General features: G+C 28.6%; 3 protein-coding genes across 4 annotated transcripts in view; 1 reads left to right on the top strand and 2 right to left on the bottom strand.

Annotated features, from left to right (window-relative positions):
- The window catches only part of LOC100569464 (GTP-binding protein REM 1-like), a 90,766-nt gene extending 88,206 nt beyond the window's left edge, over positions 1–2,560 (top strand). Inside the window, exons 6-7 of the mRNA XM_003247423.4 lie at positions 1,869–2,061; positions 2,124–2,560. Of these exons, the coding sequence (XP_003247471.1) occupies positions 1,869–2,061; positions 2,124–2,356 (426 nt within the window). The 3' untranslated portion in view covers positions 2,357–2,560. The remainder of the gene's footprint in view (positions 1–1,868; positions 2,062–2,123) is intronic.
- LOC100166451 (meckelin) lies at positions 2,517–17,168 on the bottom strand. The gene is made up of 16 exons (XM_001942663.5): positions 16,982–17,168; positions 16,759–16,914; positions 12,966–13,264; positions 12,635–12,868; positions 11,244–11,555; positions 8,920–9,044; positions 8,503–8,668; positions 8,150–8,434; positions 7,287–7,520; positions 6,686–6,817; positions 3,730–3,863; positions 3,448–3,628; positions 3,232–3,354; positions 3,069–3,171; positions 2,846–2,988; positions 2,517–2,628 (listed from the first exon to the last, which is right to left on the bottom strand). The coding sequence occupies exons 1-16, from the start codon at positions 17,148–17,150 to the stop codon at positions 2,548–2,550; spliced, it is 2,877 nt and encodes a 958-aa protein (XP_001942698.3). The 5' UTR covers positions 17,151–17,168; the 3' UTR covers positions 2,517–2,547.
- LOC100569554 (protein dpy-30 homolog) lies at positions 17,153–19,429 on the bottom strand. 2 transcript variants are annotated; one of them, XM_003247424.2, is made up of 4 exons: positions 19,203–19,429; positions 19,025–19,107; positions 18,361–18,491; positions 17,153–17,704 (listed from the first exon to the last, which is right to left on the bottom strand). In XM_003247424.2, exons 1-4 carry the CDS (start codon positions 19,213–19,215, stop codon positions 17,617–17,619), a joined length of 315 nt encoding a protein of 104 aa, XP_003247472.1. In that variant the 5' UTR covers positions 19,216–19,429; the 3' UTR covers positions 17,153–17,616. The 2 variants fall into 2 exon arrangements, with proteins under 2 accessions (XP_003247472.1, XP_008187397.1); XM_008189175.3 differs by having other exon boundaries at positions 18,361–18,488; positions 19,203–19,410.
- Between the last annotated feature and the right edge of the window lie 2,732 nt (positions 19,430–22,161).

Genomic DNA, 22,161 nt, shown 5'->3' with positions numbered 1-22,161 from the left:
AACGATGACGGCAAAGTACACAATGCTAATGAATTTCTTAACTCTCATAATCCATCCAAACTGCTTCCACCTCACGTAATACATTTAATAATAATTGGTATTGCTATTATTTTGTTGCTGCGATATCTAACACTACCAAAGCAATAGGCAGGCACTATCGATTGCACTTATAGATGGTGGAGCAGAGCGCGCAAATGGGTGTGTATGTGTGTGTTGTGAGTCACTAGTCACTTGGACATATTGAATAGTACCTACATTCAGGTTAGGACATGTTGTCGCTAGTTGTTACTATACATTACTATAATGAAAAAATTAATAAATCGTTTAAGTTTTAGAAAATATGTCAAAGGATCCCAAGGTGTTTACAGAATCATAATCAGATTATCCAAAGCATCACAATTTTTACATAATAGAAGGTCTAAAAATGATATATTATATTGACCGACAGCTCACCATAACAAAAAATAGTTTGAAAAAGTTAGGCTGTTAGCTGAAAAAACCTTTTTTTTTTTATTATTATTTTAATTCGAAATATACAATCCAAAATCTAGAGCTGAAAAAAACATAAAACAAGATAACAGTTACATTAAATACCTAGAGAAACTTAAATTGTAAGAATAATTCACGTCAGTCTGAAGTTATTAAAATAAAAAAAAAATTTTTAAATGATCAAAATATGTCTTTTTGTTACATTCATTACCTGAAACCCGATTAAAATAGACAATTATTGTTTTATTTGGTTTTCAGTTTAATGTCAATACCTTTTTTTTAGATTATTGCATGTATAAGTGGTTAATTTAACAATACAGTTACTTATTATTAGGGCTCGGATTTATATGTATTTATATAACCAAAGTATGTATTTATACAATAAAAATATGTACATAAATATGTGTTAAAAATTCAAAATATGTATTATCGAAAAAAAAAATAATAATTAATAATATAATAAAATGTAATAAAAAATGTATATTTATCTAATCATATTGATTACAAACATTAATTAACATTCATTTTTAAATTGTCGAATCCAAAAGATCGCCGATATTGTCATAAAATCTTAATAATAATTAATAATAAAATAAAATGTAATAAAAAATGCATATTTATCTATAGTTATCTAATTATCTGGAATACAATTAATAATAACCTGCACTTTTAAATTTTCGAATTCAAAAGATCGTCGATAAATATTATTCTAAATCTGAAGAAAAGAAATAAAAACAGTATAATTGAATAAATATGTGAGAGAAAATTGAATAATTGTGAAATATGTAAAAACATGTATTTATGAAAAAAATATGTAAAAATATGTAAAATCAAATATAGCTCATTTTATCAAAAATATTGTGAAACAAATTTATCACTTGCCGAAATTAGTTTATCATGTCGCAGAGAAAATATGTATTTACATATAAATCCGAGCCCTACTTATTATAGTCTTAGGTACCTATTGAATGAGTATTTAATAAATTATGCTAAATAAATAACGAAATTATTGCTGAAACTATTGGCCCGATTTTGGTATACATAGTAAGGCTAGTATTTTATCCACCTTTCTTACATAGTATAGTCGTGACTCGTGAGATCATTATGACATTATGTTATATTCGTTAAATAATTAGAGGTTATTTTTATTATAAATCAGTTTGATATTCAGGATATAGATTTTTAAATGAAATATTGAATACAATATATTATGAGAACAATTATTATTTACTATTATTACTATAAATATCTTCATCAAATTGTATCCAATAGTTGAATAAATACATCATATTATTATTGATGCTATAATATAAATATGTAATCCAAATTCTAATAATACTTAGTTGTTTATTAAATACATTTTTAATATTTATTTTCAGATTGAAACTTTATGTTCTACTTACAACCCAAATGTATTCATAGTTATGTATTCGGTAGTCGACGAGAGGAGTTTTGATATGGCAGAACAGATGTTACTATTTCTATGGAAAGGCGAGTACATTCATACAAGAGGTGTAATATTGGTTGGCAACAAATCAGACTTGGAACGGACAAGAAAAATTCAAACAAATGGTTAGAAAATATTTTAATGACTAAATTTGTTCAAATTATAAAACAATTTTGCTTTTAAACAGTTGGACGAAATTTGGCATACAGTTGGAACTGTAAATTTATTGAAACTTCAAGTGGTATGGATCACAATGTGGACAAGCTACTAGTTGGAATTTTGGCTCAAATCAAGCTAAACCCGCTCAGGGAAAGGATGTATAACAGCAAAAGGAAAAAATATAGCGTCACAAAACTGTATAAAGACTTTTTAGCATACTTAAGAGGTGTCAAGTCCAGTGAAAATTTGTTCAGTATTTAATTATTTTATTAACATGACATATTTTAATATTTTTCGTGGACCAATTTCTTTATCCGATACCCAATTTATATCCACCCCCATCAAGTACAAACATTTACAAATTTTATATAAAATTGGATATTACAAAAAAAAATACATATCTAACTTTAGATAAAATAATATTTGTAAAATATATTTATGTCACATTGTTTTTATATTAAAAACCTCTCATCAATTAAGGTTTTTTTGGCCAAATTCCTTTTGCCAAATGTTGTTCTGATGACGCTCATTACCTATATATGAACACATAAGTCGATTAAGTATTAATATTTATATAAGACAAATTGTATTCCTAATTTTGTAATACAATACAATTCTTAAAAAAATTACATTTATAAAAGTAGTACTTAAATTGCATATACGTATGTATATAATATAATATAAGCAGTATAACTCACAACTATATTTATGTATACTTTTATTTTAAGCATAATTCCTATGATTACCAACCTTGATTAAAAATCCTGTAATAATTCCAGCGAGCACAATATTTTCAGTAAGTACGTAAAAAAATGACAACATCATCAAGTCAAATATTACTAAAGTACACTCATTTCCGTAAAAAATCACTTGATCAAACGAATGCCCGTCATCTATAAAATAATTATTATACAATATTACACAAATTATAATAAAAATATTACAATAAGAATTTTGTAGTTCGTATACTCACCTATGAAAAATACTCCTTTGTCCAAAGGGTCTGAGTATTCAATCCCTAATAATTTTTCGACGAAAGTCTTTTCTCGAATTTCATAATCCAAATCTTTTAAAGCCTAAAATGAATTATATTAAATCAAATTTATTTTGATTTTATAGTAATATTGTGAACACACGTGATCCAAGAAAGCTGCTAAGAATTTATTCATATTATTGTATGCCTGGCCTATTTTCACCATATCTGTTTTATCTACTTTTTTAATTCTAAACGATGATCCTGAGATCTGTTTGGATTGGATCTAAAAAAAATAATAATAATAAAAGGTTCAACAAAATAAAATCGAATACATAATTTAATATTTAGGTAGTAAATAATATGAGGTCGTATTTACATTGTTCAAGGGTGCCATAACTCGTCGGTAGTATGTCTTCAAAGATGAAGGAATAGTCATTTCGAACGTCTGATTCTCCGTACCTGGCATCAAACCTCTGTGCCTTACCATATTGTCTTCTTCTCTTCTCAGTTGACCAATCAAACTCTCCATGTCAGTATCCGAAAATCCATGGGCAGATCTATGCAAAAATCATGGATGAATCATTAGTCACTTATAAGCAATTCGCAATGTTCGTCTGAACGTCATACAATAGTATAGCGCGTAATGCACCTTATTTACCTGCCGTGTATATAGTAACCAAAAAATTCCGCGGACAAAATAAACACACTGATATTGGCCAATGAACAGATGTCGACAAACTGCTGAATACAATTCTTTATGTACCTCTCATATATTGCTACTGTCGTTATCCACTGTACGTAGAAAATGTAAATTTTTTGTTAAAACAAATGAAATAACAATATTTTGGTCCAAGCTAATAATTTCAAACCATTCATTTGAACTACATTTGACACTAAATTAACAAAACACCATTTTAGCGTGTGATATAGCTGGTAATTACACGTCGAAGATTAATATTAAATCTATCACCCTACTTGTATATTATATATTAAAAACTAAATAAAATCCCAAATTTTTACATTGTTTAGTAAATTCTAGTTCTTAGTCATTATCGGTGACAAACACATGTTTAACCATTTGAGCATATCTAATATGTAAATCTTATACAGATAATCTTACATATAATCTTATATAGAGGATTATTATACTACATTATTTAAATATTGGTTATTGTGAATACTAAATATTATTTCAAACAATTTATTTTGTGTAAATTGTGATAAGTCTTTAGCATATGAGCTATGGCCTATGATATTAACGATTTTTTATTCGTGATTTTAAATATTATTCGTATTATATAATATATTATAATATAATAACTATGAAGATAGTATTTCTATGCATTATAAAAATGTTTCCTTTTAATCCAATTAAATTGGTTGTCAATTATGTCCACAATTTGGCTCATGCTGAATTGAATAAAAGAGTTTTTATTTTGCATATTTTAGATTCTGAGCGGAGCGATAAATGTGGGTATTGATTTTACCGCGATGATGTGTGTTTTTTTTATTTCTATTTATTTTATTTTATTATTTTGTGTCTGCCATCATCGTTTGGGGCAGTAAAACTGCTTCGATCTTCTTCAATAGTATCTTGTTCGATGGGAAAGTGAAGCTAGTTGGTGCATTCTTTCGTCAAAATTTAAAATTCCCAATATTTTCAAAAGCGCCGAGAAAAACAAAATAAAAATTAAGAGACATTTTTACGAAAAATCGGTTTTTGACGAAATTGATTCTGGCTTTTGGCGTAACTCTAAAACAAATATCGGTAGATACGTGAAAATTTCACTGAACATTTATATTATCATTTGAAATACAGTATAAACCAAAAAATATTCAAAATATTTTGACTTGTTTTGAGCTGTTTACAAACATTATAAATTTTCAGTTTTTTTAGTTTTTTGTCAGTAAAATGTTATTTGTTTAGTAAAAAAGCTAGAAAATTTTAAAATGATTTTGTAGTTAAAAATGTATAAAATATTCAACTTTTATAGATAAGGATAGAAAACTTACAAAAAGGTTCCACGTAAGTAGGTTGTTCTGTAATTAAAAAATCTCAAAAATATAAAAACAGTTTTTTTTTTATAGTTAGGTATTTTATGTTCAAATTTGGAGGAAATTACATATTAAATAACCAAGAATATCGATTTTAATTATTTTATTGTAATTTTATATTATTAATTCATCTTATAGGCTACTGTATAAATAATAAGTAATAACAGTATAGATATGATATAAAATATCCACATTGGCAAACCGTCACCGCTCAGAATACAATGATATCATTGAATTCAAATTTAATACCATCCATTATACAGTGACCCACTTGAAACCTACTGTACAGCAGAGCGACATCCGCTTACCCACCTTTTTAGTTTTGGGATATTTATATAAAAACTAATGTAAAAATTCGTATTTGTTGTAAATTTACTATATATAATTTTATTTATATAGAGAATAGTAAGTAAATGGAATTTTTCTGTCAATAAAAAAATGTAAGAAACATATATTTTTATAAACTGACATGTTTGGCTGTATCGAATAAAAGATAAGATTTTATCTTGTATAGGCTAGTTAACGCGTGTTTGCTATTTATATACCTACAATATTTTAAATTGTGTCTGTGACTTTTAGTGAAACATAGATACGAACAATTTCGAATAATGCTTTATAAGTTCAAAGTGGAGGTGTTAAACATGACAATTTTTTGAAGAATTTTCAAAACTGATGGTAAAATACTCAATTACCTATATTATTTGCGATCAATTTTTATATAAAAAACTATTAAACGTGTGATAGAATTAAATTTTTTTTTGCAAGTTTAAAAAAATTAAGTGTATATTTTGTAATCTTATCTTTCATATAAAAGCCCTTGAGATCAAAACTCAAAATAATATGAATTTTTATTAAAATATGTAAAATAAAAACTGTTCTATTCAATTCAGTATGAGCCAAATCTTAGACATAGGTACCTAACTAGTAACTGCCAATCAATTTATGTATTTGGATCAAAGAAAAACAAATATTTTAAAGCATAAAAATCCTATACTCTGTCCAGCGAGAGAACGCGCCGATTCTGCACACCCCCCGCGTTTTCTTGCTATCGAAACCGGTTCCCTTATGGTGAGGTGTTACGTGGGGGAACCAGTTTTGATCAGTGCGCGGTGCGTTCTCTCGCTGGACCATAGCTCTACAGTTATTAATTTATAATATAACACATAGTAATAATATATAATATTAAAAATCACGAAACAAAAATTCATTAATCACCGCTAATAGTTGCCAAACCAAAAATGATATCATATCAAGACTTCGATGGATAAAATAGAATTTGAAATAGGCAAGAAAAAGTTTTTGAGAAGTAAATTAATTAAGATTAAGAAAGACAAATACTCAATTTCACACTTGCCTACGTTCTTAACTTTCACAAGAAAATAATATTAGGTTATTAATTATGTTGTGCAGTGTTCGTGTTATAGTAATCATTAAATTACGACGAAAATGTTGACAACAATCTCGAATTATTATGGTTTGTTTAATATGCCTTATAGAGTTAACTTCATTGCAAACAATAAATTACTAAAATAAATAAAACTCATAGCCGTTTTTCTTACCTGAACTATGTACACAATACTGAACACGATAACAAGCATACCAAATCCTAAAAGTTGACTAATCGGTCTATACGGGACTTCGGTTAAATGCACTTCGGGCTCAGCTGCAGCCCAATTTTCCAAACCATAAATCTAAAACAATATTATAAAATACATTTTTTCTAGTAATATAAAACTTATATTATAGTGTGCAGCAGAGTTATTATTTTAAATTGTTTAATATATTATACGATGATAATATTTTTAGTAATTAGGAACTTTAATCTTGATGAAATCGTTAACTTCGTTAGGCAATAATTTCGAAACTAAGTCCGAACGCCAAATTATGATTTCTGCCTTTACCGTCGATTTCAGTATACCTGACTAGGTACATAAGTATGAACAAAAATTGCAAAAATTAAGGGTGTCCGATAAAGTAACAAAATACCCTAATAATATGTAGGTACAAAACAGTTTTCGGCTTTCACATAACCGATGATCCAGTAAACTCAATTTGTGAACAAATAACTTAGGTGAATTAGGTACTAAAATTGTACTTATTATATTTTACATTGTTCATAAATCTCACATTATTAAATATACTTTATTAAAATGTGCATACTTTTAAAAGGAGTATAGTAAACAAGAGTTGCAATGGCAAACTAATTTTTCTTTTTGTCTGTATTTCAGCCCATTCGTTTGCTACAAAATAGCTTCTCCATATGCTTACAGTTTGCTTTTGTGTAGCCATTATACCATTTTGTTTCTGATTTGGCGAAATTCTTGGTTTTTCCCAATCTACTAAAAATATATCAATGGTTGTTTGTTTCCATATTAATCGTACAATTTCAACAATCTGCAAAATACGTCAACATTAATGATATATTTAGGTTTCTGATATAAATCTTACTCTATATTTTATAAATATATCTTAATAGGTAGGTTAACAAAATATTTAACAAAAATATCATGCCTGCCTATGAATGTATTTACATATTAATATATTTTATTAAAATACAGCACAACTTTTAAATAAAATATGAATTCTGTTGAGGTTTACTTTTATATTAGTAGTACTTTCAAACGAATATATAAATAAAATATAGGTACGATATACTTATACAAATTACTTCTCGAAGCACTTTTACATAACAAAAGTTGAATAAGAAAAAGCTTAAGAATTTCCAAAGGAATATTTTAATATTTTCATAGTTAAACAAAAGGTCTTAAGGTACGAATATAATATTAAAGAAAATACATACAAGTTATATAATTATTTAGTTTGATTTAAATTAAAATTATACCACTCGACCCTCCGCCCCCCAATTAACAACTAAATCTAGTTGTTAATTCTATATATCAGAAAAAATATTGAAGTTGAAAAACCAAGCTTATTTAGTTTTTACTTCTTCAAAAGGCTAAAATTGATGACAAGCAGAATGTTTTTGAACTTAAATACTACTAATAGTCAACTGATATACATACTTTTAATAGGAATGAAATAACTACATAACGATTAACAACAGCTTCCAGATCTTGAGACGGTAAAAGAATGTAAACAACACTCTGAGCTTTATAAAAGAACAACGTATGAACTGCCAATAGTAGACAAACCACAAATATCATATTAGCAAAATGTGAACAACAAGTAATTGCAAATTGTCCAACTGTCCACAAGTCAATTGCCATTTTTCCACATCGTTTTGATTCACTCCAAGTGTGTATACAGCTCCAGATAAACACACAGCCACTAAGAATACCCAAACTCATCTGAAGAGTAAGCAATTAAACGGTAAGCTATCTGTAAACTCTGGCAGAATATTATACAACAGCCTTACGTCAACATAATGTAGTATATCGTTTTCCATATAAAATTCGACTGTGAACGTCACCGGGCACAGCTCATTCGACGATATATTCTCATCAGTTATTTGACCGTATTCTAAAACCATAAAAGGAGGATAGATATTTCCTTCGTTTTCAATTTCACGTTGAGCTTGTACTCTGAAATTAGAAATAGAAATTCATGATTTATAACTTGCATACCTAGGCGTAGTGTAATGAATTTATATAGGGGGCTATAGCCTATTATGTTTCTGGTACACAACATAAATTCTAAAACTAAATAAAATTTACGAGAAGGGGAGCTAAACAAAATTTCAGAAGAGCTATAGCCCCCTTAGACCTCTCCCCACCCCATTCTACGCCTATGATAACGTGTAATTAATGTTTATATTTATTTTACTGTCACTTACACGAGTTTAACGGTTTTCAAGTATTGTATGACCGTTGGCAAACCTTGGGTCTTAGTAGAGATTCCACTAAACAGATCCATCAGAAACATGCGTCTTGTTAACAACCATTGTGATATATCTCTGCCCTAGAATGTAATTATCTATTATCTAATAAATATATTTATATATATGTATCATATTCATAACCACAACAGCTTTTTTTATGCTTTACACGTTTACTTTTGGTTCAAGGATTTATTATTTTTTGGTGGGGGGGGGGGGGGGGGGGGGGGTAAAACAATAAATATGAAAATTCTACCCATGTGGTAATTAACACAGATAGTTATATCTTCAATCTATGTTTGTTATATAATTTTGAGTAGAAAGTAAATTGGGTGGAACGATACATTTGAAGTTATTAAATCAGACCGTGTGTGTTTTAGTATTATGGGAGCCATTGGGCATTGAAATGTCGTTTTCCAAAGACTTCGGTGATTTAGGTAAACTTAACCAGTAGGCAGTAATAAAATTAATTCAATCATATTAAAGACATTTGAGCCTGTATATTGTATAATGTATTATCTAATCATCCAATTAAATATTTAATTATATATTTTAATTTACCAGGTTGGGTGGCACTGCTGAGTGGCTGCCCACAAATTCTAACCTCATGTCAAAAACCATTAATATCAAGTTTACTCACTACACTTATTGTGCTGTATAGATTATAAATAATTTTAATTAATTGTATAATACATTTTTTTTATATAATTTATTTATTATAATAATTATTGAAGTATGTAAGCCATGGTACAAGCCACTAGTCCTGTTATCAAGGATTCAACTTCAATAAAAAAAAAATTACTTTTTTTTTAAAAGTATTCAAAATTCAAATACGTGTTCTGAATACTTTTATTTGTATTTTTGATTCATTAAAAAAAATACTTTTTTCCGATCCAGAAAAATAGTTTTAAATTTGTGACAAGACATATTAAAAATCATGAACATTAATATTTTTATTCTTTAAACGAAATATAATTTTGGCCCATGATATGATTATTTTTATAAGCACTAATGTGTTATATCCCCTTTAGCCCGTATCGGCCGTACCATATATGTGGTCAAAATGTATAAATAACTTATGATTACGTTGTATGTTTAATTATTAATTAATAAATGTTGATTACCAACCATTCAAAAACTGACAAAAATTAGTTGTGAAAAAAAGTATTCTAATAGTATTCGAATACTTTAAAAAGTATTCGAGTATGTATTCTGAATATATTTTTAAGAACTATTCGAATAGGTACCTTAATTCTCATTTATTCGAATTTGTATTCCGAATACAAAATAAAAACGTATTCTTTACAAGTAACTCTCAAAACCTACTATACCTACAACAAAGCATTTTTGAAATAGTATTTACTCTGATAAATCCTGAGATAATCTTCAAATTCCGTAACCCAACTGTTCTTATTTATAATATATTGTAAATAGGTATTTTTATAAATCTTATAAATGTATGTCAAAAAAAGTTGATAAGAACTATTCTAATTTCTAGGTAACTTCAACTGGTTGTTATTTTGATTATTAACTCAAGTTCAACTTTTATGTGTACACACAGTTGATATTGTAAAAACTTAGTTTGGCAATTACCTATTCTATACGTTTAAGATTCTAATAGGTATACCTATATCATATTATGACGTGACATAATAATATGTTTTTTTTTAATTTAAGAAAATATAATATGTGTGCTTGTATAATGTATAGGTATAAATAAAATTTAACTTATTTGGTTTTTTCAAAAACTAATTCCGTTATAAGGGAACTATAATACTTGAGTTAACATTTATCAAAAGAAGACGTAGGTATCTATACTTATTATAATTATAAGATAATGTTGTATATTAATTATATATTTAATTTAATTTTGTAAAATATAAAATATAACTACAACACGTCTATACGAAAGACAAAACTGTAATTTATATTGTTATCTACCTATATATTTTAAATGAATAATGAATAATATAATTATTTAACGAATTTTATTATGTCATATTCAATATTGTGTTAAGGGCATAGTTTGATATTTTTTAGCCTCTTGGGAATTTTTATTCATTTTTTTTAGAGTGAGGACATAACACATAAAATATATCCTAACCCTAGTGTCCAGTTATAAAGATTCAACTCATCCGTGTACGTATACTTTAGCTGACACTTGTCAACGCCTATTGAATGATATCACAGTTATTATAATCTTGCAGAGTATTTAAAGTTACAATAAATTACATTATTAGGTAAGTACTGAAGATTGTTTACTATTTTAATTATAAGCTCACTTTATTTGGGTACGTTGTTCCCACTTTAATGTTTCGTACCAACAACGGTATTGCGTACAACATGTTCTTTTTACCGTCATCGTATTGTAAGTAAAAGTCATAAAAAATAGGCTCTGTGGATACTAATTGTCCGATCAATTGTTTCGCTGGTATATTGCATGTGTGGAAGTATCGAGCACCAAACCGAAAAGCCGACTCGATGCCGTTCCACAATCCAGGACACAGTTGAAGCTCAACGGGACTCAATTCGGATAATTTAATTAGAGATCCGTTCAAATTATATCTGGCCGCAACCAGCTGCAATTTGCTTTTCTGAAATTAAACCCGTCATTAGTGACGCCAAGTATGCACTTAAGTTGGTGTCTTTGAACCACCTAAAATGTTTTGGCGGGTGGGTGAGTGGTTAGTTAGAAAGGAAAAAATAATTTATATAGTAAAAATAATACCTATAGTACTTATTACTGTAATAGCGGTATTAAAGTTGTTATTTTTCATAAATATTTTTATAACATAGGTAGGTAGTAAATAAACGAATTAAATACAAATTAACGTTTTGAGTATTAATAATTGCAAGATTAGTTTTTAGAATTCACAAATATACTATTAAAATATTAAAAGCCATTTAAATAGAAGGGGAGGGTACTTCAAGTGGTGCTTATACATTTCGTACAATACAAATATATATTAATTTAAAAATATTAAAAACCAATTGATAATTGATTTTTAAAATGTTGGGACATTTTTTAACCAATCGATCTATAACCGCGTTGTATTATTCTGTATTGCCAGTAACTATTTTCCACACCCCACGCACAAGTTGGCCGCTGTTTCGTTTCTTATTTTGAACAGAGTATAGATACATTAAATGATTTGTATAAACATTTTGTATTATTGAACAGCAAATACCAACCCAACGATGCTTGTTGGTCGAATTTTAAGAAAAAAATCTATAATCTATAATTATATCAAACCCTAAATACAGTAATACATAGTAACACCATCCATGTCATTCTCATATACCCGTGGGCAGTACAATCATAATAATATTATGTTTAGATTTCAGTGTTGTTTTTATTTTCATTGTGATATCGCCACATGGGGGTGAACCGTTTGCACGATACTTATCCCTAGAGCTGAACAATTTAGTATTAATATTTTAGCTTTTTTTCGTGGTTCTTGATTGATGTTTTAGGTAAAGTCGAGTGATCGTCGGTAGTTGGTTATAAATTATAATTGATCATATTTTTTAAAATTTTAAATGAACTCGACGCCATTGCCTATCATAAGTCATTGAAAATACGCAACTATATACATGGCAGGAAGGTATTTATTGCAGTTCGTTGGTGAACGGTTGCGTACCTACATAATATAATTTGTAGGTATATACATACCCGACTCCCGGGTCTTATGGTGTACTTGGACGTGATTTTTTTCCTGTTCAACGCAACAGAAGCATCTCCTTCGCCGTAGTAAATCCAAGGCAATGGCAAACGGTCAGCATCCGACGACGTTGGTATGCGTCTGTAGTCTTTGAACACCCTACATGGGTTGACTTTCCGCTCGTCCTTGTACATTTGAATCGTGCACAGGTTGCCAAGAGACTCGCACGACATCCTGTGTTTCATCTATACAAATCACGTGTATAAGCTTAAATTATTGATTGCTGCTATTGCTGCTTGTGCAATGGATCACAATATATTAAATTAATATAATATTTTATACTTTGACGCATTTATACAGAAGCGCCCTCAAGTGCTTTTTCAAATACTTGGACTCTACATCCACGCCAACGATGTCGTATTCGACGATGTGCGTTTCCCTTTCGTCGGGCCACAAAGTCAGGTTTTGGCTGAACACGCACAGAGTTCCGTCTAAAAGCCACTCGTGTGAAGTCTGTGGGCATGTGCAGTTCACCACTTGACAGGGTAAACACTTTGTGCGATCTAACGACGGGAATGTTCCAGGTGAACAGCGGATACACGATTTTTTGGCCAATGGCAAACCGTTAGGTTCAGTTTCCACTACATATTGTAAAACGAAATTTCAAAAAATTATACTTACAGTTTTAGACAAAAAATTTTTTATAATAATTAACATCCTATCCATCACCTATATTAGTATAGGTATATTTATTTCATGTATCATTGTTATTAACTTTTGAGTTATTAATACCTAGGTACTTACCGTAAAACGTATGAATAGGTCCGTGGTAGCTATATTGTATTAAAATTAATCTTAACATTTTTCAAATATGATTGTGTACCTATATAATATATAATAATATGCGTAAAAGTTTCAAGTGGCTATATACCTACCTATAGCGAATACTATTTTTATACTACAACAAAATAACTAAAACGTTATTCTTTGTTTAAAATTTAAATATTTGATTTCAAATACATATTTGAACTTTAAATGTCTATTAAAAAAAATTGAAATTAACATTTTTAGATTTTTAGACTTCAGTAAAAACTACTTATGACTTAAGAAGAACCTTGCATTCAATTTTCAAGACTTAGCTATACAAATTGAACAATATATAAACCTACATTCTTAAATTAAAAATAATTTACAAATTTTCGTTATTTTGATAAAATATGTTGTCAATTGAAAAGCTAAAAAAAATGTACTGTACAACAGAGCGACTTCCACTTCCCCACTTTTTTATTTATTATTTCAGATATTTTCTTTTTATCTCATTTTAAAATGCTTGTTTGTTTTATCAATATTTTTATTTAATTAAGTATTATAGTAATAGCTTGAATTATAAACTATGTAGCAACTATTAATTATTGCCACTCATGCCATTGTTTGGCTGATCCAGGGTACCTACTGTTTAACAATTCTCGACATTCTTCCCACATTTGTTTGGATGGTTGTGGCAAAGCTTCTTTTTGTGACAATGTAGGTAATAGACGTTCTCTTCGCTATAATACGAAATTTTAATTTGAACGGTCCATACTAGGTACCAACCATAGCAATAAGACAATAAGAATTAAAATTTAAGAGCATCATTTTGAATTTTCACTAATTTGGCGTGCACATACAAATGTCGACTAATAACCATATACGGCATAGCAACATTGCTGTTCCGTCTTCCGTGACTGTATCTGAATAATATTCGTGCAATTGTGCACGAATAGTAGTTCTACTATTCATTATTGACTATTCTATTGCCAATTGGCATTCAAGAATACGGTTTTTCGTTAATCGTTAGTAGGTAGTAGAACATCGACCGGTATAGAACGGTTCGTATATACGAATATCGTTCTACTACCTACATTCAATAATAATGTGGCGATACCTACCAACTTTTTTATAAATTATCTATGACAACCAAACTTCTGTACTGTAAATTAGTAATTTATTACCTAACTGATTTTGTACTTATAAATCTAAATAGGTAATTGAAAATATTGTCATTGGTCCTTAAGTATATTACTATATTTAAAAATTCCAAATTAGTAGAAGGGAGAGGAGGAATGTTTAGGTATGTAGTCATGACGTCATGTAGATTAATGAGGAGAAAATATGAAGGCTCCCCCCACACAAGAATTAGTTACGTACCTACCGACTCGTATCGATGTCTGAGTCCAAAACGGGACATGGATATAACACGTGTAACTTTTCGAACACTCAGAATTGACCCGATACGTATCGATACGGTGACACTCGAATTGCCTCTCAAATTTAGGTAGGTGACCTTCACCTATTTTTACTCAAATTGCCTCCCATAACATATCTGGATTATTAATTAATATATCGATAGTTGTACATGTAGTGTGTTTTATCGACCATTATATAATATTATTATTATATTATTCAGCGTGAAAAGCGAAAAGTGTAAGACAATTATAATATATGTGATGGTTTTAGGTTTGGATTTCAAAAAGAATTAGCTAATGCCATAAACGATGGACATGTACAAAAAAAATATGTTCAGGCCCTTTTGAAAACCAATCAACGTAATAAAATCCAGTTTAAAAAGTTTTTGACTGTATAACAGAATGATATTTTATCTAAATTACCTATGCTGTATATTGATTATCTATTATTAATGAGAAACTTTATAGTTACAATCTATATAGATTCAAGCCTCAAGATGGTTTTTATTTTTTTTAATGGTCGTATTACCTAATTCAAATGGTCAATGAATATTTTTCAATTTCCATAATGCCATGGACTACCTAATAAGACTACTGCCCAGTTTGGTTTATGTATTTTGTTTTGACATAAGTTATTTTACAGTTTTAGTTAACTTAACAAATTAATTAATGGTAATTTGCACCAGTTCATTTTAAAATTTAAGTTTGTTGCAAATGTTTTCAAATGATACCTTAAATTTTGTTAAGGGAGGTTTAAACATTGAACTATTGATTAACTATGGCTTTTTCAATTTAAGCTTAACTTAAGTAAATACTATTTTTGTTCTATTAGTAGGTGATTATTATTTATCATAATTTGGTTACCTGTTTTATTTTTTTTGGTGTTTATTATATTTTTATACTAGGTACCTACTTATGTCAGTTTTCATTGTAAAAATAAAGTTATTTAAATACCATAATATTATTAATAAAAATAAAATAAAATGGAATTGAGTATGCCTAAAAAGTAATACCTAGGATATTTTTGAGTTAATAATGTATAACAATGAAATTGGGTAAGAGTAAAGCCCGATTCAAAGGATAAGCAACCTAGGGTACAACTTAAAACTTTAGTTGGGGGGGGGGGGGGGCAGAATTTTGAAAACAGTGATATTATTATTATTTTAGGGGCTTATAGTACTAATTTTGATACTCAAAAACAAATCTATGAGATCAGATTTTTTTCTTGGCTGGACATTATTGTTTTTAAACATTGGTTCAGCTTAAGCAAAGAGTAAATTTTATGTCTTAGTATTGGAGCATTCAAATGACTTGTAAATAATGACTCGTATACCAGGTACTTTATACCATTTTCCTCCAAAATTGTTTTAGACTAGAATCATGTCTGTACACTTATAAATATTAAAATCATAGAGATCATTTAGAAGTATCAAAATATATTGCATGGACCAAGATCAATCTATGATTCTACAATTTGTAATACCTTATTCTGGGGTTTATGAAGATTGATTCTGGTGTAATTAAAAACAATCTAACAATAGATAAAATATTAACTATAGTATATTTAATAGATTTTTGTACATTAGTAGTCAAGCTGTCAAGGAGAGCTGAATTTCAATAATAGATATTAAATCTTACTCAGTACCTGTATCTATTCATGATAACCACTTAAATCTCAGAAATGTTAAACATTGATAGACAAAACTCATGCCAGTTTTCTAAATTCAATGAGTTGCTCAAGAGAAGAGACCAAATAATTGTAAAATGTGTTTCAATCTAATAACATATATGAGCATACACTCATTTAGTACTGATAATGTCTGATATATTTAGTTATTATTTATTGCCTATATCGTGGGGTGATCGGGTGCAAATGTAGATATGTATTTACCATAAACAATATAACCTACATTCTATGTCTTTTAATCCACACGTAACATTTGTCTTTTTCAAACAATGCAAATGATCCAATGTGGCAGTGAAGTTTGATGGACATGGTTCACAAGAAGAAAACTCTGAAACTTTATCAATAATTTTGCTATTTTTTTCACAAATACAACTCAAACCTTGATTTACAAAAAAAAAAAATATTAATAATATTATCATATTTTATCATTAATATCCATTACTTACGATCTAAGGATGATTTCTGGTGATCGTTACATTGTCTACATGTCATTAAACTGGGAATAAAATACTCGCGTTCAGAACAGTTTTCAGGTGTAATAAATGAAATAATTTCTCTGTTAGATGAGCAGAATTTTATAAAACTTAAAATAGTAATTAAATAATATAACTCCATAATTTTATTGTAATTGGATTTTTTAATCTACAAAATAAATAATTGAATCATTAAATCGTTAATTAATACAATAAATCATAATTACAACACTATTGTGATTAAGAGTACCTATATGATTTGAATATGTTTTTACATATATCCGTTTGTTATGATTCAATTACCATGGCAACATAATAGTAATAATGGGGTTAAAATCATGTTTATCATTGAGTTATAACAGTGGTTTTAGCTTTTATAAACCCTTTATAAAAAAAAAAAATGTAATGCTTTATCAGCCTTCTACAATATAAGAAAAAAAAAAATTTACATTTTCCTTTGTAAACAAACAACTTTTTATGTACACACAGAATGAAAAATATTTGAATTTAAGTGCAAAGAAATAATTTAAGAGCATAAGATGTGATTATTATTTATGTCTATTTAGTTATAATTGTTATATTTTTTTTTATGAAGAAAATGTATCCGTTTATGTTTCTGAAATTGAGTCTTTGTCAACATGTTCCTTTTTATACTTCAATAAAAATGCAGCTAGAAAACCCAATGGATCAGGAGGTCTGAAAGTTTGAAGAGTAACAATTAGAAACAGTTAATTACACTGACTTATATACTACTTATTCTATTACAGAATCATTAGTTAACGTAACCGTTTGGCAATTAAATATACATTTTAATATTAGTACATCAAAAAAATATTGTTTAATATAGTATGGTATTGGTATACTATATTCAGTTAAGAAACATACTCGGCAGTCATCAGGCAACACCTGTCTGATGCCCTCAACAAGGCTACCATCAGTATTCTGTATGCATATTGTGTAGTAAAACTTTGCAATGCACACTAGTTGGTCGCTAAGTTTGTTTGTTAATTTTAATAGAAATCCAAATAAATATAATATATTTTTCTAATAATATACTAAAAATTGAGCACACAAAAAATGTTCTAACATGATATTTTCCAAAATAAATTCTATGCATTTATTCATAATTAAGCTGATGGTATACAACCTATAATAATTCAGAATAACGAGTTCAAGTACAGTATCGCAACAACAAATGTAATAAAATATGTACCTATATAAGGTACTGGGTAATATAGGGCATTAAAATTAATCAAGACTATAAAACATTAATATTAAAGTAACTAAGCGAATCTAAATATCTATTACATATTAATATTGTATTTTATAAATAATAGTCAAATATTGATTACCTTTCCTTGACTAACTCCTTCATGCCTACTAACAATGCTGGTACAACAGTTTGGTCTAAATATTGACGCATGGGTGCATTGTGCTTGGGATTTTTCAGCCTTTTAGCATTACTCTCAGAGGAAGTTACCTTCTTTATTAAAAAAAATTAACAAAAGATAGACATTAAGAGGACATTATACCCGTATATTATGTTGTCTCCGTCTTAATAATCCACAATATACCAAAGTGTATGTCCAGCAGTTCCAATTTTGTATTGTTAGCTTCAATATTAGAGTGAATTGACATATTATCAATCGTAAATGTAAAAACATTATCTGCACTCTTGTTGGTTTTCCTACGATATTTTCATTTTTAGTGAATTATGAGCATTTTCAAATATTAATACTTTAGATAGGTACTCATAACTCAAATAAAAATTTAAATATTGTAAAACACTAACGAGAGAACACAGAAAATGTTCTAACATTTAAGTTTGATAATAGGTCAATTCACTCTAATATTTAAACTAACTACACAAAATTGGAACTGTTAAGACGTACATATTGATATATTATATATTAGTAAGATGGAGACAACACATGCGGGTAAAATGTGCTAATATACTTTTAATACTATTTTTATTATTATTATTATAATTATTTTTTAATATTGATGTATCAATACCTGAGATTCTGAAACACTCGACTCTGGTGGGGCATCGACGGTCGATGCTACTGGAGTAGTAGCCACTTGCCCGTTAGTCGTTTCTATTAGCAAAATAACGGAAAACAAATTATGTCAATAAATTTAATACAACAATTAATGTTAATGGTTGAAATTAATAGTGAAAAAATATGCTCACCAGATGTTGACATAACTAAAACACTTGTAAATCTATACAATTGAAGACAATATTTCGGTTTACTTCAATAACTGTCGGCTCACAAATGTTCCAAAATATTTGAACTCAAGAAAGCGAAAAGTAAAACATCACTGTCTTGTCAGTCTATTCAACTATTAGTATTAAACTAAATGGTAAATACAAATATACAATAGATGATAGAACAATATAGAAACTTTATTATTATATATATATTTTTTTAGCTTGTACACATTATTATTGATAATAACAACGCAACGTTGCCACTCATCACTCACTCGTATAAATTCTGTGGTATAAGCAGCTGGCTCTTATCGACTTAAAATACTGATAAGAAGTAAAATTATTTTGTTGACATGAATTATTGAGTTAACGATATTTATTATTTATACTTTATAGCACGTATAATAAAAATGTTCATGACATTTGTTATGTTTTATGTAATTTAACTGCGCACTAACTACTATTAAGTATTCAGTAGATTGTAGGTACTAGGTAGGTATATAAATATACGAAAATATATAGTCGTAATCGTAGACACGAATTAAGATTTATAATATTATATTATATTATAAAATATCGTAGCCGATAAAGAAGTATAAGGTATAATATGAAAACATAGAAACAGTTAATAATATTTAATATTGACTGATTTTATTAAAATATAATACACAATTAAAAAGTAATAAAAGTAAATTATTAACTAAAATTAGAACTTGAGAGGACGCTTCACTCGCATATATTGTCTCCATCTTACAAATGAAAACAAAGCAAAAACTGTTTTTCACGGGAAAGAACTGAGAACGATAGCCATAGCCCATAGGCTTAGGCATATCTATAAAACGAAATTTTCACCACACAACAAGAAGAATAACTTTATTGACATCAATTTGAGTGGGGGGGGGGTTCGATCCTATACACAAAACTAAAAAAAAGGGGGCTTGACGGAATTTTGGGTGGGGCTAAGCCCCCTCAAGACCCCCTCCCGATTTCCGTCAATGGTGTGATATTGTTTTAATTTTTCGATTTCGGAACTACAAAAATAATGGCTAAAGAACAATAAGAACTTTTTTCGTATAAATGATATCAAAAAAATGAAAACGATATTTCACAGATAATGTTCTGAACTATATCTTTATATATAAAAATGATTGTACATTTTGAATAAATTTTATAACTCAAGATCCACCGAACCGATTTCGATAAAAATTCCAGGGCATATTAAGATTGATATGTAGATGGTTTCTGTGAAGTTTGTACGCTGTGCGATAAGTGGTTCCGGAGTTATGGCCTTTTAAGTGCAAACCATGGAAACCATGGAAATTAATGAATTTGTTTTTTTTTTCGTTTTTTTTTACAGTTTTACATCAAATCGTGCGCCACATTCGATTTCATTATCGCATTGTGCAGTAAATATATCGTACAGCTGCACATACATAATATGACAATAACAATTCTATTTTCCAGATAAATATTAATTGGTTTGAGATTAAATGAGATTGATTTTTATTCAATTTCAATTGTATGGATTTAGGTGTAAAAAAAGCCACGACCAAGACGACAGAATATAGGCCGACGATCACGTAATATTATGTCACACAACAATCTCATTGAAAACCTTTGTTCAGGGTCAACTCTGGAACTATTTATCAGATCTTCTTGATTTTTTTTAAACGAAAGAGTATATCACGGAGAAGGTTATTATGAAACAAAAGGTTAGGAAAATCCACCGGAAAGTAGGAAATCTGTATGTCAAAAATACAACAGTGATGCAACAGGTTAGGTAAGGATTTTGTATTAATTGATTATTTTAATCCACCATAGGTAGAAATGTAGAATACGACAAACTTGATATAACTTTGGTACTTTAGAGTTAAATCATACACTATTACGTACAAACTAGGGGTCCGTGATCTACCGCGAGTAGATACCCTACCTGATACCTAATATACTGCTACGAATCAGAATTTTTATTCCGGGCAACGAAAAAGTTAAGATTAATTTTAAACACCATACACCGAATATTAAATAGCGAATTGAACAAAGTTTGAGTCATATATAGAGTTGGTACATTTAACGGGCAACGAAGTGCACATATTCAGCTAGTTGCATACAAATTTGGAGTCTTAACTATCACAACAGCCTGAACGGTTCTATGCGGGATAGAAAAGGGCAAAACAGTTTTTGCTACATTTTAATATGCGCTAACTAATTAAATAATATAAATAATAGACAGTATAATATTCGTAAATCGTAATGATAGGCCAGTGGTGGTCAAACGGGTTGGGGGTGAGGGGGATAAATCCCCCCATGAATTTTTTTTTCAATATTTATAACAATTTATAATTAAGTATATTCTATAATGCATTAAATTTTGTTCTATTTTTTTTCTAAAAACAAATTATCAACTATTGTAAATTTCGACAGAATGTCAGAATACGTTTATACCTACGTGTTTATATGACATGACTATATTATTATCTAGACTCATATCTAGGAACTAGGATATTATTATTATTATTAATATTTAGTTGTTTACTCAAAATATAATATGGGAATTATCCCCCTCGATCATCGAGAATTCTCAATAACAATTAGCTCTACACTTTCCCAGAACATTGGCTCATACGGGCGATAGTGCGATCGGTAGGTATATTTTACCATATTACGTACCTACCAACAGCCCCAGGTCATTAGTTGGTTGAAAACTTGAAATATCGATTGCTTATTATTTATCATAACTCATAATATTTAGTTATCATCGTGATTCGTCATTTAGTCTTTCGTACTCGTGTTTTCTACTGTATAGGTCCGTGTAGTACTATTACTTACTATTATGCAGTCGGTTTAGAAATACCTAATTTATAGAATATATAATTGTTTATAGGTACCTCTACTAACAAAAATTCAAACATTTTAAATAACATCACAAAATCAATTA

The sequence above is a fragment of the Acyrthosiphon pisum genome, chromosome A1 (genome assembly GCF_005508785.2).
Source record: "Acyrthosiphon pisum isolate AL4f chromosome A1, pea_aphid_22Mar2018_4r6ur, whole genome shotgun sequence".
NCBI lineage: Eukaryota > Metazoa > Arthropoda > Insecta > Hemiptera > Aphididae > Acyrthosiphon > Acyrthosiphon pisum.
The sequence above is the reverse complement of the archived record's forward strand: the minus strand, read 5'-3'. Positions and strand labels throughout refer to the sequence as shown.

What these genes read in the sequence shown, in the direction of transcription:
- LOC100166451 (XM_001942663.5), bottom strand. Translation starts at nt 17,150, where the DNA reads ATGGAGTTATATTATTTAATTACTATTTTAAGTTTTATAAAATTCTGC. An exon ending in TTATTTCATTCCTATTAAAA is followed by an intron (nt 7,521 to 8,149) that starts GTATGTATATCA and finishes CGTATTTTGCAG; the next exon opens with ATTGTTGAAATTGTACGATT. An exon ending in GGTTACTATATACACGGCAG is followed by an intron (nt 3,629 to 3,729) that starts GTAAATAAGGTG and finishes ATTTTTGCATAG; the next exon opens with ATCTGCCCATGGATTTTCGG.
- LOC100569554 (XM_003247424.2), bottom strand. An exon ending in CGAGTGTTTCAGAATCTCAG is followed by an intron (nt 18,492 to 19,024) that starts GTATTGATACAT and finishes TTTTTAATAAAG; the next exon opens with AAGGTAACTTCCTCTGAGAG. An exon ending in AAGGAGTTAGTCAAGGAAAG is followed by an intron (nt 17,705 to 18,360) that starts GTAATCAATATT and finishes TCAAACTTTCAG; the next exon opens with ACCTCCTGATCCATTGGGTT.